Raw genomic sequence first — 17,820 nt, 5'->3', positions numbered from 1 at the left:
ATGGAATAAGTAGTTTCTTTAGAAAACAGCAGTTCGGTACAATGGCTAGCGAGACAGGGACACCCACACCGACATATTTTCTGGTGAACTCGTGCGTACACACCAAAACTGCATATACAGACATCACCTGGTTTAGGGTGAAATACGGTAGCCTAGTAGCTGGGATAGTCGCTTGGTAACTGGAAGACCTGAGTCCGATTTTAAACATCAGAAGTTTATCATAGGTAGGGGCTGTCCTTTGCCAACTATCGACGGTAGAAGTAAAGGCCACTAGTCTTTCAGATATGACCATAAAAAGCAGAGGGCCTGTGTTGCGGTAGGCATTGACACAAAGACGAAATTTTGCTGCTACGACCATTAATATTAGAATTTTTCACTAACGTAAAGACATCATCAGCCTAAGCAAAATCTCACATTTTGACCTATCGTTTGCTTTAAGCTGATGATGTCTCTACGTCAGTGAAAAAATTTGAAGTAAGACTGTAAGAACAACAAAATAAAATACTGTTAAATGCACATATCAAACCCAAGAGTGACGATCCATGGTGTTTCTCTATTAAGTATCGTCACACTTGGCTAGCAAAAATACACCGAAGCATTGGTTTCAGTCCTTTTCGAATTATGCTCTTATACACCTTCGGGTACTTTCATAGTTGTTATCAATCATCCTTCAGCACGGAAAAATTAAAAGCATGGAATGATCCAGAAAAGTTTAAGCTGAGGTTGTCCTCCAGAAAGCTATATCAAATCAAAACTTTGAGGAATACGGTACAATTTGTTTTTCACTATGCTATATAAAGAATAACAAATCATGTGGAGATGGCGAAATTGTAAATGAATAACTTAAATCAACCTCTGATATGTTATTAAGCTTTTATGTAGTACTTTTTGATAAAATCGTTGATTCTGGTATAATCCCATCATAGTGGACAGACGGCAATATAATTATTATATTTATAAATAAGAGTGACTCAAGTGACCCAAAGAATTATCGACCTATAACACTGATAAGTTGTCTCGGAAAATTATTCACTGCAGTATTAAATGAAAGACTTAGTAACAATTCTAATAATGTCCAACTAATCCTAAAAAATCATTGTGCACTCTTTTAAAATTGTCTAAATGCTTCAAAAGAAAATGTATTGTGCTTTCATTGATTTTGAAAAAAACCTTCGACTCTGTATGGTGCATTGGTCTCTGGAACAAAATTCGTTTGAATAACATTGACGGTAAATGCTTTAAAGTTATAATGATAGTATCAAATCTAGAGTATGTACAAATGGAGTATTCAATTACTTTTTTCAATGTTGTAGTTGTGTAAAACAAGGTGAAGACTTGTCACCATTTTTATTCGCACTGTATCTCAATGACCTAGATGAGTATATGCAAGCAGATAATGTCCAAGGACTTTCATTTATTTCAGAAAAATAGTAAAAGAACTTAATATATTCATTAGAGACCTCTGCTGGTGGACTGTTAGTCCCCGAGGGTCTCTACAGCCCAGTTGCTTAGTACTTCGTTACTAGCTTGAAAATACGGATGTATATTGAATTGCTGTTATAAAATTTAGAAATTCATTTCAAAATTAAGGATTATCTCCCTCGTGCATAGCTCTTATCCTTGGACGAATTTGGCTCCACTTTTATGGCACGCTGTTTTTGACTATATTTAGCTCCAAAACGTCATAGTTATTTTGGATTTCAAACATTTCGGTTGAGCATCACTGAAGAGACATTATTTGTCGAAATGCGCATCTGGTGCATCAAAATTGGTACCGTATACGTTTTACATTATTTGTATTTTCATATATATGCAGATGACACTATGCTTTTGTCTAAACCCCCAGAGGATCTTCAATATCAGTTAGATGTTTTTAATAATCATTGTAAAACCTGGCATCTTAGGGTGAACAATAGCAAAAACAAAGGTTGTTATATTTGGAAAGTATAGACAACTTAATCAAGTAACCTTTACCTTCAATGATGAATCTCTGGAGAGTGTAGACAGTTTTAAATACTTTGGTGTAATCTTTTGCTAAAATGGTTCTTTTAGATAAAATATTGAAGAGTTATATGATAAAGCCATTGAAGCAATGTATGGTGTAATTGGTAAATTTAGACCGCATAATTTACACGGATATTATAGGTGCGTAGAATACCTCAGCAGTGCAGCGGACTGAGGTATTCTACGCACATATAATATCCGTGTAAATGTGAACCATGTTTTCAAAAACAGTGTCCCTAATTTTTGTCGTTTTTTGGTGAATTTCGACCCCAAGGAAAAGGTGCCCCTAAAATACTATTGTAAATTGTTCCTTATTAAAATGTCAAAAACAATCTTGAAGGGAGATCTGCCTTGAAGGACTTGAAAGCCAAAATCCATGTCAACATCGGTGCTTAAATGGGGTAAATGCTCTGTAGACCAACTTTGAAGGTCTTATCAACATGGTGGATAATCAATGATAGATTCGAAATGAAAATATGAAAAAATTGTACAACTGAATATGACCAAAAAAAAAAAAACCCCAACAACTTGATATGACAGTGTGATTTTTTCCGGAAAATTGTTCTCCCCATTAGGTATTTTCTTTTGTTACCTAATTTGATTCTTTCATGTTTGAAAATGCACGAGTACATGAACTTTGATGCGTTATGCCAGCATACTTTCGTGAAGCACGTTAGTTCAAACTCAATCTAATTAATTGGTTCAAACTCTCATGCTTGCAACAATGTTCCCTGTTTAGATTGAATTTAGATTAAGATTTATTTATATCAAAATGTTCTATTTGATGAGTTATATCTCATCGTACGTTTAAGAAATGTCAAGAATGTTTTGGTGCAAACTATTTCTTGTACATACATATCAAGAATTAATGGAAATTGCAAAATGACAATATGGGGGGTCAATGTGTTTTTTTCTGGAGCAAGGGTTGTCAAATTTGACCGTCATGCAGATATACTTGAAGGTAGAATTACACTAGAAATAATCGCACAACCATGGTCTTTGATCTTTGAACAAAAAGCGCGGAATCGCATTTGAAGATGCCTCAGTTCAGTATTTGGGATCCTTTGCACTATACTTTATTTCGTTGTTTGTTTTGTCTTGCAGATGATCGTACGACCGACATCAGCAGAAGAAAAAAGAAGGATTCGAGGATGCCCAGGAGAATGCTCTCTTGTAGCTATAAATATTTACTTACATACAACCTGCTGCAGTCATAGTGTTATGACAGGGCATCCATTGTGAAAACAATCACGTGACGTTTTGTTAGAAATATAGAGTTTAAGCTTTAGAAAATTTTACTGTTTTGATATGACAAAACTCTTCCTTACGTCTAAAATAAATTAATCATAGATATGTCTTACAAATATATTGCTTGACAATGTATAAAGGGCCATGGATACGATTTGAGCCGAAAAAGTTCAAAATTCATTTTTCCATTTCTAATGTTTACAATGTTTAACTAGGGTATTTCTAATGTCAGTTATCGAGTTACAAGAAAAATACAGAGCTCACAATTCTTTGTTATGTAAACAAGGTCCCTGTCATGTTTACATAGATTTGTTAATCTACAAGTCTATTTTGAACATAATTATACAGTTTCTAGTGTTTGTCACGTCTCATTTTTTAAACATGGTAATTTCTATTAAGCAATCCATATGTAAACAAAATCATGACACGAGCTTGTTTACATAACAAAGACTTGTGAGTGTTCTAACAAATTCTGCTGACCATTAGAAATACCTTAGTTAAGCATTGTAAACATTAAAATTGTGGAACATAGAAATTGAACATTTTCATTTCAAATCATGTCCATGCCTTTTTGAAAGCATTTTTCCTCACAGGTTTCCATTCCGTATCAAGGAATGAATGTAAGTAGATGTGTATTCCATTTCACACTTGATTAGAACTTCTTGTTGCAATATTCGAACGAATTCATATTACTATTTTACTCTTCACAATAGTAAATAATTCGTGACAATGTTAAGCGTTCATTGATTCCTTGGCTTACTCAATATTACAGGTAATGTAGAAAACGCACCACTTAATCAAGGGGCTGACGGGAATAGCCGACAAACAGGTACAATATAAAAGAATAAAACAAATAAGTATTTTTATCTATTTTTAAAATCCATATATTCAAACCAATTAAAGAAGTATAGCGTATGCAATTTCGCCTACATAAATATTTTTTTCTTGAATATCACTTTTTTACAAATATTCTGCTATACAATGTCAGGTTATAGTTGTGTTTACCCAAATTACTCAATAAAGGTATCTATATGTTGATAGTATCTTTATTTGATAAGCATAAACATCACCGTGATTATGTAGAGTATATAGTAGATGTAACGTAATTGGCCTTAAAAATACAAACTATTGCAAGAGCCCACCCTAAACCAGAAATAAAACACTGAACTTGTTTTACTTGAGTATGTCTGTATACAAATTCATTTGAGAAAATCTGGTTGAAGGTGGTCCTCTTGTTGAAAATGGCTAAAATATGAAATGATTGTTCTCAAAATCTACCTTGAGACTTAGCAGCCTGTCAAACATGAAACCTTTAAACTTACATGTTTTGGTGGCCTAGTGGTTTAGGTGCTCGGTAATCTTACTCTTAAAGCATACATTCCGAGTTCAAGTCCATTATTTTCCCAATCTATTATCATTATATCTTTTTTGCTTTTCATTTGTTTTGGGTCGTTTTCTTGGGGGTGGGGTGGTGGTGTTGTAAATGTGATACATATATTCTAACAAATATTAGTCATTTATATCATAACTTCCAATATTTGCAAGTTACAACTTAAAGAAAAGGAATTTATTCTGAGATCACTAGTTCCGTTTGTTTACACTAATATGGTCCTGTGCGCACAGAATTTTCAAACCGTAATGTGGCTGACGAAAAGCTAAACAAATAGTACTATAAGGAAAGGAGCACAAATGCACAGCATGTAATACGTAAAAATAGGTCAAGGGAGGAAAATAAGTGTTATGCAGTTTGACTTCTCAAAAGTAAATATAAAAACTCATGTAGCAAATGTCATATGATATTTATCAACCAAAGGCAAATGAACTGATGAAATATATTGAAGATGCTGCTGCCATGTCAGAAAAAGACAGTGAGCTAAGTAATGCCATATGTAAAAGGGTTGTTGTGTGATATGAATGCACCTATGAAAATATTGTACTGTTCATCATTCCTCATAGGAACATGGTTTATTGATTAAAGAATGACTCATATAAATGTCAGTAATGCTAAACTGCAGCAGTTATTTATCTTGGTTAACGAAACATTAAAAACGTTGGCCTTATATCTAAAACTAACACGCCAGTCTATTATTGGAGACTGGTGTTTTCCCTTTAGATTTCTGAGTCGGCCGTTTCGTCAACACAAGCGCTATACCTCTTTGCTATGAGAAAGAAAGTAGGCGCGTATCAATATTTTTCTAATGCCATTTAATGCTAATTGGGAAACTGACGTTATGGATGCTTAAAGTAATTCCATCCTCCTGTGATGTCATCAGAATTTGCAAAATCAATGATTTATTTAGAAATATGCATGAGAGGAACATAAATTTTGTTGAAGTCTCTTCCAATAGTTATTGTATAAAATCTTGTTAAAAATAAACTACTTTAAAAGTCTAAGTTATACATAAATAATCAATGGTATATTTCAAAATATTGAATCCAAGGGCAAATACTCTGTTTTTCTTGATTTCAAGTCTATTACGCGATATATTTCCTTTATTTTTACAGACATTTTGTATATTTTTGTGAAGAAAAAGTTTCATGAAATTATTATGAATAGTATTATATCGTCATAACCAGTTTTGGTTTTTTTTTTTTTTTTTGATAGCACTGTTTAAGGAAAATTGCAATTCTGTGACGTTGATATATGATTCTGTCACATCTTCAAAAGTGTGATGACCTATATATTCTATTTGATAATTTGTTAGTTTCAACTCTTATTAATGGAAATAAATAGACTTTTTAAACTTTTATCAGCTAAAACTGCGAGTATCGAGTTACCTGAAGTGGTTTTTGTTCATAAATGACTGGGGGGAATTTCACAGTCAAGAAAAAAAAGTAATCGTCTAAATCATAGTGATGCACGGACAAGCTGAGCCTCTTCCACGTGTATGTTGTTTTGTTGGACTGTGTATTCAATTAAATCCCATTGATATAATCCGTCAACATAATACTTTATTCTTGAAATATGTTTCAAAATAGTAGACCCAACAATCTTACCCTTTTTTACCAGCACAATACATGTATTCCTAGTCAGAAACTATCATGACGTCACGAAAAGCTGTGTAGGGAAACGATCGGCTATATAGTGTTCTCGTTTTCGTGGATGATGCAAGATAACCTTCTCGGTCTCAAAGTGTTTGAAATATGAAAAACGAAGATTTCATATTCAAAGCGACATTTTGATACCTCGGAGGTTATCTTGCAACATCCACAAAAACGTGTAATTTAATTTTTAATCAAATACTATGGTCATCAATGTAACCAAGCGGTGTCTAATTGACCCACGATAGCTGGTCCTGTAATCAATACATAAAATGTGGTTTTCATTTCGTAATAAATAAGCGTTTATTGGTATCTGCGACATATAGCATCCCTAGCCATTATCTCTAGCTTCACACGATACAGATACCGATTGCCAATTGAATTATGATTTGATATCTGAAATACTTTTGGTTCGTAAATATGGCGTTGTTGGCTAAAACATTGTTAGAAAGCATGGAAAAGAGGCAATAACATAGTTACTCTGCCAAATTGAAAACAAAATCATAAAAGTCAGAAAATGGGGTGAACTTTGTTGAGCACAGTTTTTGCTGCATACATGGTACATAAGAAATTGGTTGCAGTAGGTCAGTGTTCGGGTGTTAGCTCCGTGAGTGGCGCGGGGAGGTGGGTCCTTTCATGTTATGACTGCGTCAAACATAATACGTGAAGATAGGTAATTCTTGTTACATGTACTTTGCGAAACGCTCGGCATTTAGAAGTGAGAACCGCGGGTCTTACGGATATGAACTTAAGAACGGCGTTGTCTTGTCTCAGCAAACATGTAGGTCTAAATGTGTTGTATTTTACCTACAGCTAGTGAATTTTGTAGAAGGGATGTAGAACAAATAAATAAACACATTCACGTAAATACAAGTTAAAATGGAAATGTTTCTCGTTAAAGAATGTAAATACACAACTATAAGTAGTCTCTTTGTTGTGGTGAGCTTTCTTTGCTGTGTTATTCTACATATACTTGGAGGTCCTTTGGCTTTTATTTCTGTTTACCTGAGTTCCATACAATGAAACTGAAATGTAAACAAGTTAAACAATTGATAACTGTATTATATTCTTCAGAAGTAGCAATCTATCTGAATGTACATGTATCATGCGTGTTCTGAAATGAATTTACCAAGCTCTGACTCCTAACCTAGAAATCATGAATATGTACCGGGGTATTTCAAAGAAGGCTTCATATCATTGCTTAGGGGCTTACGTTATAGCTCTATACGAAAGTTGTCTGTCTAGGGTACAATTCTAAAGCCTCATTTAGGAGTTTGAAAGGATAAAAGATTATTCGTCTTGTATTTTCTATCCCAAATTTCTACATCTAAATAATTTACTAAATTTGGTTGAAAACTCATTCATATTGTATGTGTATCTCTTGAGATGGAAATAGATAACACTCGAAGGACATTAAACATTTTGTACATATAAGGTAACACTTGTAAAATGGGATTATTACCAAAATTGTTGACAAAAATATTCAAATGGTGACCGATCTTCTGCATGCGGGGCGAACACTTTACATCTAGACCACCGCGTAGTAAAGCCTTGGAAATTTTTATTAGGCGGTATTAGTTGATGAAGTCGTTATTATTTTTTCTTCCACCCTCACCCCCATTTAGGACTTCATAGATCGGAAGATCTATTACCCAGTTTGTCTGTTAGGATCTGATCCCCATTCCTAAACTTTTTTTCATTGTTGGTCAAGACTGACATTGTAATTTCTTAGGTGAGGATGGAAATTTTGGATAGTAAACAAGGCTGTAATACAGGGGTATGACGAATGATGTATGCTGTTTTAAGTGAACCAAGTTTAGCGTTGATTAAAAATGTTAAATACAGAGTAGTAGTACTACACTGAATTCTCACATTTGTAACTCGGGTTTGATTCAATGCTCGTTTTCGGTGGTGGTTGTACGTGAGCGGGTATGGTGGTCACCGAATCGGACATGTGGGTTTATCCTGGTATTCCAACCCCCCAACCCCACTCCATTTACCCTTTTATGTAAAAATAAGTGAGCAATGAACCCCATTGGCAATAAGCTCTCGATATTTTGTTGAGTTGTGAAAACCAAAGAAAAAATGAATAATTAGATTATTCATTTTCTCAAAATTTTAGAAAATATAAAGGAATTCTGAAAACGTTTAGCATATACAAATTGCAAATAGTTTTCGCCTGAGTAGTAACTTTTTATTACATTTATGCAGCAATGTTCTATTATCACCTGCATATAGTATTTATGTTTCTCAACTGATTCAATAAGCGAAAAATGTCCTGCATGTGATCAATTTCTAAACTGAGACAAGCATTTCGCAAATTCTATGGTCTTTATAATATTCTTAGACCGGATGTTGTTTGACATATTTTATACCCATTGTGAAGTTGTTTTTCATGCTTTTTATGCCCCACCCCCCATTTTCAAAGAAGAGGGACTTGATATTGCTTTGTACTTGTCGGTCGGTCGGTCAGTCGGTATGTCGGTCAGTAGACTACATGTTACCCGCTCAATATCTTGAGAACCATTCACTTGATTGTAATGATATTCACTCTATGGGTTGATTATGGGTGGAAAAAGAGCCCTATTAATTTTGAGGGCCAAAGGTCAAGGATCAATCCACTCTGAACATAGGAAAATACTGCCCGTTCAATATTTTGAAAACCCTTTCCTTGATAGACATTAATCTTGATACACTGGTACATGTTAAGGAGTTGATTATCCCTATTGGTTTGGAGGACAAAACCCTTTGCAGGAGAGACATCAAACTTGGTACACTCGTACATTGTAAGGAGATGACCTCTATTGATTTTGAGGTCACATGGCCAAAGGTTGAAGGAGCATGGACAGGATTTGAACTGAAAATTATCACATTTTATTTTCCACATTTGTTATGCTTACAATGCATAACTAAGGTATTCATAATGGTCAGAATTTTTTAAATATCAGATGTTGAGTTATAAGAGAGATACAACACTCACAATGCTATGTTATGTAAACAAGGATTTGAACTGAAAATTATCACATTTTATTTTCCACATTTGTTATGCTTACAATGCATGACTAAGGTATTCATAATGGTCAGAATTTTTTAAATATCAGATGTTGAGTTATAAGAGAGATACAACACTCACAATGCTATGTTATGTAAACATGTTTTGTTTACATATAGATTGTTTAATAGATTTTTTTAAAAACAAAATGAGATGTGACAAACACTAGAAACTGTTTAATTGTGTTCAAAATTAACATGTAAATTGAAAAGACTGTTTTAAAACGAAACTTCAAGTAGTATATTTAACCTATGTATACATGAAAATATGTTTTCTATTATTCAAGATCAAAGAAGAAATCGAAATTATCTCGAATTCCCTTAGTATATAATGTTGATAGCAATAACTAATTAAGCGATAAAAATGATTGAGAGTGTTGTTACCTTAGTAGCAGAATTTGTCTAGATCAGAAGTCTACGTAAGATTGGGGTTTGATTCCTTCAACATACTCATTGTTTTACAATGTTATTTCTTATCAATTCGTTAGCGGTCAAATTCAGCGGTCATTAATAATAATGGCCGTTCAATATTATGTACGTGCAGTGATTTAAAGGTCATTATTGATAATGTCCACTCAATATTATGCATGTCTAATGATTCGGAGGTCAATGTTACTGTAAACAGTGTATTTTGGAGTCAATATTGTTTTTTATTTTAAAGGCTTCTCGTCAACCAATCAGATTTGAGAATTGATAGTAGAGGTATAATAATCCACTTTATCACTGTACAGTGGTAGGTCTCTAGAACACCGACTCTGGAGTACTTAGTCCTTCTTTGGTCAAACTCATACTCTATAGTAAGTTTTCTACGGTAATCTGTCTGGTGGAAATCTAACTCTAGATGTCCAATGTTTTTTGCTATTAATATATTTACATATTGTAATGGTAGCCATTTTCTAATGAATGCATAGCAGTTGTGAACAGTGTGCGTACAAATCCTGATGATATATATTACGTCTATTGACGGCTGGGAATTCCGGCGTACAAATCCTGATAATATAGTAAATCTAATTTCACGGCTGGGAATTCCGACAGAAATGAAAGAAGAATGTAAATATACTTTGTTGAAGCGCCAATGCTTTTTAAAGCATACACAAAATGTTTAAATTATTGTCGCTAAAATGTGAAGATAACGAACGTCTAAGGTCAAATGAAGATTTGGATGATTTACTTACAACTCTGGATACACTAAATTGTGAATACAATGCTGATCAGAAAATCATTCATTCACAATTGTGGGATAAAGAAGTTCTGCATAGACTGCGAATCTTGAAGAACTTGTACGTTGCAAGTTTCTAGTTGTTTGTTTTGTCTTGCAGGTAATGATAATTCTGCCAGGACCAAGAGAAAAAAGGACAATTCGGGGATACTCAGGAGAATATTATCTTGTACCTGTAAATATTTTCTAACATATATCTAACTCGTTGCAATCATATTGTTAAGATAAGGCGTCCATTATGAAAATTATGATGAGGTGGATTTTATTTTTGAAAATATAGAATATAGACTTTGAAAAGTTATACTGCTTTCATAATCCAATGCTAAAATTCCTCCCTACGTCTAAAATAATTTAATCATAGAACATTTCTTTATATTGTCTGTATTAAAAGCATTTTGCTCTCACGGCTTACCATTTGGGTATCAAGAAATGAATGTTAGTACATGTGAATTTCATTTCACACTGAAGTGTAACTTATTGTTGCAATAGTCGAACGAATTCAAACTACTATTTTTGCTATTCCCAAAAATAAATAATGCATGTGATCCAGAAGTATTTATCAATGCAATGACTTACTCAATTACAGGTAATATAGAGAACCCACAAGACAAGGAAGAGGTTGATGTGAATGCAAACCCAACAGGTACTTTATAAAAGAATTTAAAAAAAAAACACTTTTATTCTCCCTGCATTGTATTCAAAGTTAAAAAATTCGTTATGAGAAAGAAACTGGGAGAGTACCAGTAATTGCCTAGTGCCAATTAAATGAAACCATGGATAACCTTTTTTCTTTCGCACTTTAGACCACACAACTTTTTGTTATGAATAGAGTTGGTGAAAGGCTATTTCAAATGAAATAAGCATACGTAAATTATCATTTATTTCGACGATATTAGTAGTAAGCACTCCTGTTGAACCGGTTGCACCCGCCCTGGACCTTCTATCTTGGTCAGATAGACGGGGTAATCCATAGTACAAATCAAGTATACAAAAAACCGGCCTAACAGTTGGCATGAAACACTTCAGTCAGTATTTTACCTAAACGACAGGTTGTATTTCGACAAAAAAAAAATCATTATAACGACCATAAAATTTGCGAAATGCTAAATTCAATCTTATTTGCCAATAACTTACCTGGATTATAATATTGATGATAGGAAGAACATGCTCTTGCGTATCGCAATAGTTGAGAGGCATAAACACCATGTGCAGATGATAATGGGAAGTTGAAGATAGAGAAGCTGAAGTCACTACGTTTGTCATAAACTTGAGTTTTCAGTTTCTCATTAACATCTTTGTTTGATGAATATCCAAATGTGAAGGGATAGGGAAGATTCTGTGGTGTCTAATATTTCGAGTTCACTGAATCGGTATATAAATGAATGTGAGCATTGCTTAAAGATAAAACGTCGTTGATAGATCTAAATGTTGTGTTGAAGGTTGCCACAGCAATATTTTTTTCACGTAGAAGCTTTTGAATAAATTCTCCCTCATAAGAATATAAAAACAACACTGCTAATAAAAGAGCACAATTCGTGCTCATGGGAATTCCAACAGACTGTTGGGAGACTGTTCACCAAAGAACTACATAAATATTGTCAATGAGGAACTCTGACATCTTTTTCATATCAATTTCAGAGTACCTGTGTGTAGAATAAGAGTGGTGTTTAGCAAAGTAATGTTTTGAATGACTGATCACAAAATATGAAAAGTTCTGTGTTCCATGTTTATTAAAAAAAACTATCATGCGAAAACCATATTCTTTAATTTATCTTCTATTATTTCATTTATTAAGATACTAAAGAATTCACTAACTTTAGTTGAAGATTCATATTCCATGTGTATCTCTGAGATCGTCGGTTGGTTGTATATTACGTCCCGCTTGAGACTTTTTCACTCAACTATTGCTGGGGAAGGACTGCAAAAATGTAGGCCTCTGCTCGGCGTTTGCAGCCTTTGAGCAGGGAGGGATCTTAATCATGCTAAACCTGCTGTGATACGGATTCTCAGTTTTTTTTTTCAGTCTTAAGCGAAGAACCGCCCCATCTTACGACAAGCAAGGGGTATTGAGGACCTATTCTAACCTGTATCCCCACGGAATACTCTAAGATGGGAATGAATACAAACCTGAAGTGCATTACACATATTTGTACATATAAGAAAAAGTTTATTTCAACAGTTGTAAAGTGGAATTATTACCAAAATTGTTGATACAAAACACCTACATGTAAATGGTGATTTTTTTCTTTTGATAATCAAGACATGATCCATGACCAACTATAATATTTCATTCAAAATAAATCCAAGATGATCATAATGCTGTGTCATGCGAGTATTTTTCTATAATGTTTCATATTTTGTACACGATACCCCTTTCTATTGACCATTCTCTCCTCTCAATTTTAAGATGTTTTAACATGTCTCATTATTTAACACTTTTAATAATTATATTTGTAATATTTCTGACGATGTGTGAGCATCAAGGGATTTTTGGAGCAAGAACCATACAACCCAGATTTAATCCCCTCCTGTGGGTTATAAATGTCACAAGTTTCGTACATATACAGGCACTTTTTTCTGACAATAATTATTTTATGTTATTTTCACTTACATAGAGAATATTACATGCTAAAATCCATATCATATGTCATATCAGCCCGAGTTCGGCCCTTGGGCTGATTTGGGCCCGAAGGCTGATATGACACATGATATGGATTTTAGCATGTAATATTCTATATTGCACATACTACACTTTTTATACTTATTAATAAATCTTGTATACATACACAATATTGTTTTTGAAGGGGTGTGAGTATCTAATATGGGTTCGAGGGCTGTTTTTACATGATGGTGCTATTTTTTTTTATTACATGTGGGTTAATTTATCGCACTCTAAAGATAGATCAAGAAATATTTGATACATTGCGTACCTTGGTACATAGAGAATAACGCATACCCATTCCCATATCACACCCTATATCAGCCCGAGACACCAATATCAGCCAGAGGGCCGAAGGCTGGAGTGTTGCTATTGGTCGAAGACTGATACAGGTTGTGATATGGAATTGGGTATGTGTTATCATGTTTATTACATACCTAGTAATAACATACATATGCAGTCAGAATGTTTACAAACATCAGCAGTATTTAATCCACACATAATTATATTCAAGTTCGATTAATCTGTTTGCCCGCGATTCAAAAGTGTTTTCTCTTCCTTCATAATCGTCCATGTTCATGTTGTTTATGTTCATCTGCAAAATATTGAAGCGGGGAAAACAGAGGAGTTTCGGATAGAGAGATTCCGCAAGGGGTAATCCCGGGGCTGATACGGCTATGGTAAAGTAAGCTGTATTGCATATACAAAAAACCTGTATTTATTGCTAAGTATGTAATAAATTGATTTACAATGGTAAACATTTTGATACATAAAAATAAGGCATGGCAAAATCTGCATCATATCAACCCGAGACTCCAATATCAGCCCGAGTGTTAGGAATATGGATTCTTGTCATTCTGATTCACATCGCTCTCGCCAGTTTTTCCTTTACATATCATAACATCCTAAAATACAACTTACTCTAATATCATATCACTATCAAAACTTTAAACATTTACCATAATATTTATAAGGTTGTTGATTGACAACAGTGAAAACTTAATTTGATACATGCATTGGTTAACTACGTGTTTGGTAAAAATTTAAAATACGGTATTGTTTTACTGCAGTAAACACCTTGATATAAATATATATTGGGTGAACATCCTCTCCTTATTCTTTCCGATAGTAGCAGTGAATAAGAAGACTGTAAGCTTGGAAATTATTAATCAAACCCGTATAGTGACGAATGAGCGCTACGTCTCCATGAAATCAAAGCCTGGGGAAACATTTATTCGGCTGTATTAGTTGATGAAAATGTTGATATTCTCTCTTCCACACTCCCACCCCGATTTCGGATTTTAGAGATCCGAAGAAGTATATATGTTTATACATGTGTGTAACTAATATTATATGTTGAGTATAGAAAATAGATGTAATTCTTTAGCATTCAGGGTCCGTTTCCCAATTCTAATCTGCCAAAGAGCGACATTTTTCCCGTGTTGGTAAAGACTAACAGTGTAATTTCTGAGATGAGGATGGAAATTTCAGATATCAAACAACACTGCAGTAGTAGTACGACAGCTGACGTGTGCTTATCTTAGTGAACCAATTTCAGCATAGATTGAAAAGTTTAGATACAGAGTAGTGGTACTACACTCAATTCTTACATTTGTAACTCGAGTTCGATTCAATACTCCTTATCAGCAGTGGTTGTACGTGAGCGGGTATGGTGGTCACCGAATCGGACATGTGGGTCTCATCTGGTATTCCGACTTCCTCCTACTCTATAGACTCTTTCATGTAAATATATGTACAACGACCTTATTGGGAAAATCTCTCATGAGTCCATTGTTCATCAAAGCCAAATAAAAACTTAAATTAGATTATACATTTCTCACATTGTTAGTAAAAAGAGTTACCGATAGAAACCAACAGCTTTTGGCATATATTTTCGCCTTGGCAGTAACTTTTTATTACACGTAAATGATTTTCTATGGGATCCAAAAGTAAAATAAAGACGAAATTACTAACAATATTCACTTAACATATTTATTTAGTAATAGTCTATGCTTATTTTGTTTCTCTACTCATTCGATAAGCAAGAGCAATGTTTTACGTGTGATCAATTCCTAAATTGAGGCAGGCTACTTAGAAATAAGCTCAAACAGGAGTCTCAACAGTGTCCTTCAAAGTAAGCATATCGGGAATTCTATGGTCGTTATATGATATTTTTTATCTACAAACAGGCCGGATGTTGTTTGACGTTTTTCATACCAATTGTGTGGCCGTTTTTGGCTCTTATTGACCAGGGATTACGCCTTATACGTGATTAAGATATCAAGCTCATTGTGGTATGACCGATCAAGAAGGAATGCTTACTCCTCTTAGGAACCTGATACCACTTCTTGTATTTCCAAGGACCCTTATTTGCCCCGCTCTCAATTTAGTATTCTTTATGGGAAATAAAAAGAGATCAATCATTGTTCGTTATTTCCTTTTTTTCATTTATTCTTATGCAAATATTTCACATATCTTGATATTATTATTATTAAAGGAAAATGCTGTTTGCTGTTATTCAAGACCAAAAACGAAATCAAAACTGTCTCGTATTTTCTTAGTATTTAATGTTGATAGCAATAAAACTGATTGAGAGTATGATTGTCTATCTCTTCTCTGTTTTTTTTCTCTCTTCAGAAAGTGATCTTGAAGAAGCACACAAGAAGAAATCGGAATATTTGAGTCGTGAAGAATTTTTGCAGCATGGTATAAAATTTAATATCGCTATCATGTTAATATTGTATTATTTAAATATTTCAATATATATCTATTTCATGGAAGTAATATAAAAAATTCGCAAAACAAATAAGATGTATTCTAGTGCATTATTACATTAATTATTCAGTGGCCCATTTCCAACCACTGCTAAAATTATTTGTATGTACACGAAAACGGGAGTAGTGGATTAGAGGAAGCATTCGACTTTTCATATGATACTGCACAGAACCTTTTGTTTTTAAAAGTCGTAAACAATTCCAAGAGTTGACATTGTAGTAATATTTGAATACAGTAAAAAAAAAAAAGGGGGGGGGGGCTTGTATAAGAGGGAATGCTGGTTATGGGAATTATTCCACATTATCACTGTACAGTAGTATGTCTCTAGAAAACCGACTCTGGAGTAGTCCTTCCTTGGTCAAACTAATACTATATGGTAAGCTTTCCGGACAAACTCGTACTTTATTTTTAGTTATGGGGAATCTTTCGGGGGAATATTACTCGATGAGATTAATATACATAGCATTTTGGAAGAAGAAAAAATGTCAGAAACTGACGTATGAAATATAATGCTGAATACTTGCTCCAGTATTTTTGCATTTCTGTATGTACATTTAGTACACTTGGGTTGTTTATCTATTATCATTCATAAAGACACTTTCAGGAACTTCATTTGGTTTATTAGTAATATATGATATATTTAGATATTCACATTTTCAATGTTTTTGTCTCTGGTATCGACAATTTGTAATGATAGCTATTTCCCCATAAATGCGTTACAGTTGTGAACAATGCACGTATGAATTTTGATAATATAGTACATCTATTTCAACCAAAAAAAATGAGAAATGGGTTTCGTTTTTTAACATACATCAAGGCATGAACGGCAACGTTTCATGCTGGAATTTTTTATAAGAAGCGCTAACGCACTTCATGAAGTATTCCGGCGTTAAGCCTCACAGCTCATATCCTAAGGTATTCTCACAAAAGAAATTTATTCTTATATTATCATTCAACTTGTATTTATATCATAAGTATCAATCGTTGAAATAGATGTACTATATAAGGAATGACTTTAATTCTGGGGCAAGTTATACGAGTATAACCGGGCGAAGCGGATTATGAAAAAGTGTAAACTGACCCAAACTAGGTTATACTCGTACAATTTGCCCCAGAATCAAGGTAATTCCTTATAATTTAATGCAAGAGACAAAGATAATAACCTTCGTTTATCACAATGTGCATTAACTCGGAAAATTACAAGTCAACTGAGCCGCGCAATGATTCACTTAGCAACAACGACGAAGCGTCTACTGGGAAGATCGACATCTTTAATCTTAGTTCTACGGAGCTAGCCTATTTATCAAAGTATTGTATCGAAGATGAAGTTTGTCATCATAGAAAATATGTATAGACTATCCATGCAATGCGTATTTCGCTGTCCTTTAGAGACATAGATCGACTTTGAAATCGCTCATCTCCGAGAGATTGAGAAAATAGGAGAAATTGTATCGTTTAGGCCTACCCAAAATAAATCTTCAAATATCAGAAAATGCAATAATTTGCGGCTTTTAACTCTGAAAATTTCTACTACATAAAAACTTATCCTTGCTTGCACCGTTATCGCTAACAGTAAATCCAACACAAGAAAATACGTATTTATAAGCAAGTGACAAATCGTGATCCACATGTAAATGTGACTGACGTCATGTGATAAAATGTGACGTATGAATTTTTGTTTGCTTTGTTGAAAAGCGGATCAAGCAATGAAACAACCCCCCTTTCCCCAGTGAGAAATGTATTTCAAAATAAACAGGGCAATGCTATTGTAAATCATTAATTCGAATATATTATCTTTGTATTTAATCTATTATTTGACCAT

At 33.8% G+C, this 17,820-nt stretch overlaps 1 protein-coding gene across 3 annotated transcripts in view; it reads left to right on the top strand.

The window, feature by feature from the left end:
• Positions 1-17,820, top strand: part of LOC125683232 (uncharacterized) — a 35,991-nt gene that overhangs the window by 11,871 nt on the left and 6,300 nt on the right. The window contains exons 5-10 of one of the 3 annotated variants that reach the window (XM_056142111.1): positions 3,109-3,177; positions 3,846-3,872; positions 4,025-4,081; positions 10,665-10,739; positions 11,151-11,207; positions 15,861-15,929. In XM_056142111.1, the coding sequence (XP_055998086.1) occupies positions 3,109-3,177; positions 3,846-3,872; positions 4,025-4,081; positions 10,665-10,739; positions 11,151-11,207; positions 15,861-15,929 (354 nt within the window). The remainder of the gene's footprint in view (positions 1-3,108; positions 3,178-3,845; positions 3,873-4,024; positions 4,082-10,664; positions 10,740-11,150; positions 11,208-15,860; positions 15,930-17,820) is intronic. The other 2 variants (XM_056142112.1, XM_056142113.1) reach the window with 2 other exon arrangements.

The sequence above is a fragment of the Ostrea edulis genome, chromosome 6 (assembly GCF_947568905.1).
Source record: "Ostrea edulis chromosome 6, xbOstEdul1.1, whole genome shotgun sequence".
NCBI lineage: Eukaryota > Metazoa > Mollusca > Bivalvia > Ostreida > Ostreidae > Ostrea > Ostrea edulis.
Note: the sequence above shows the minus strand (reverse complement) of the source record. Positions and strands in the feature narration are given on the sequence as shown.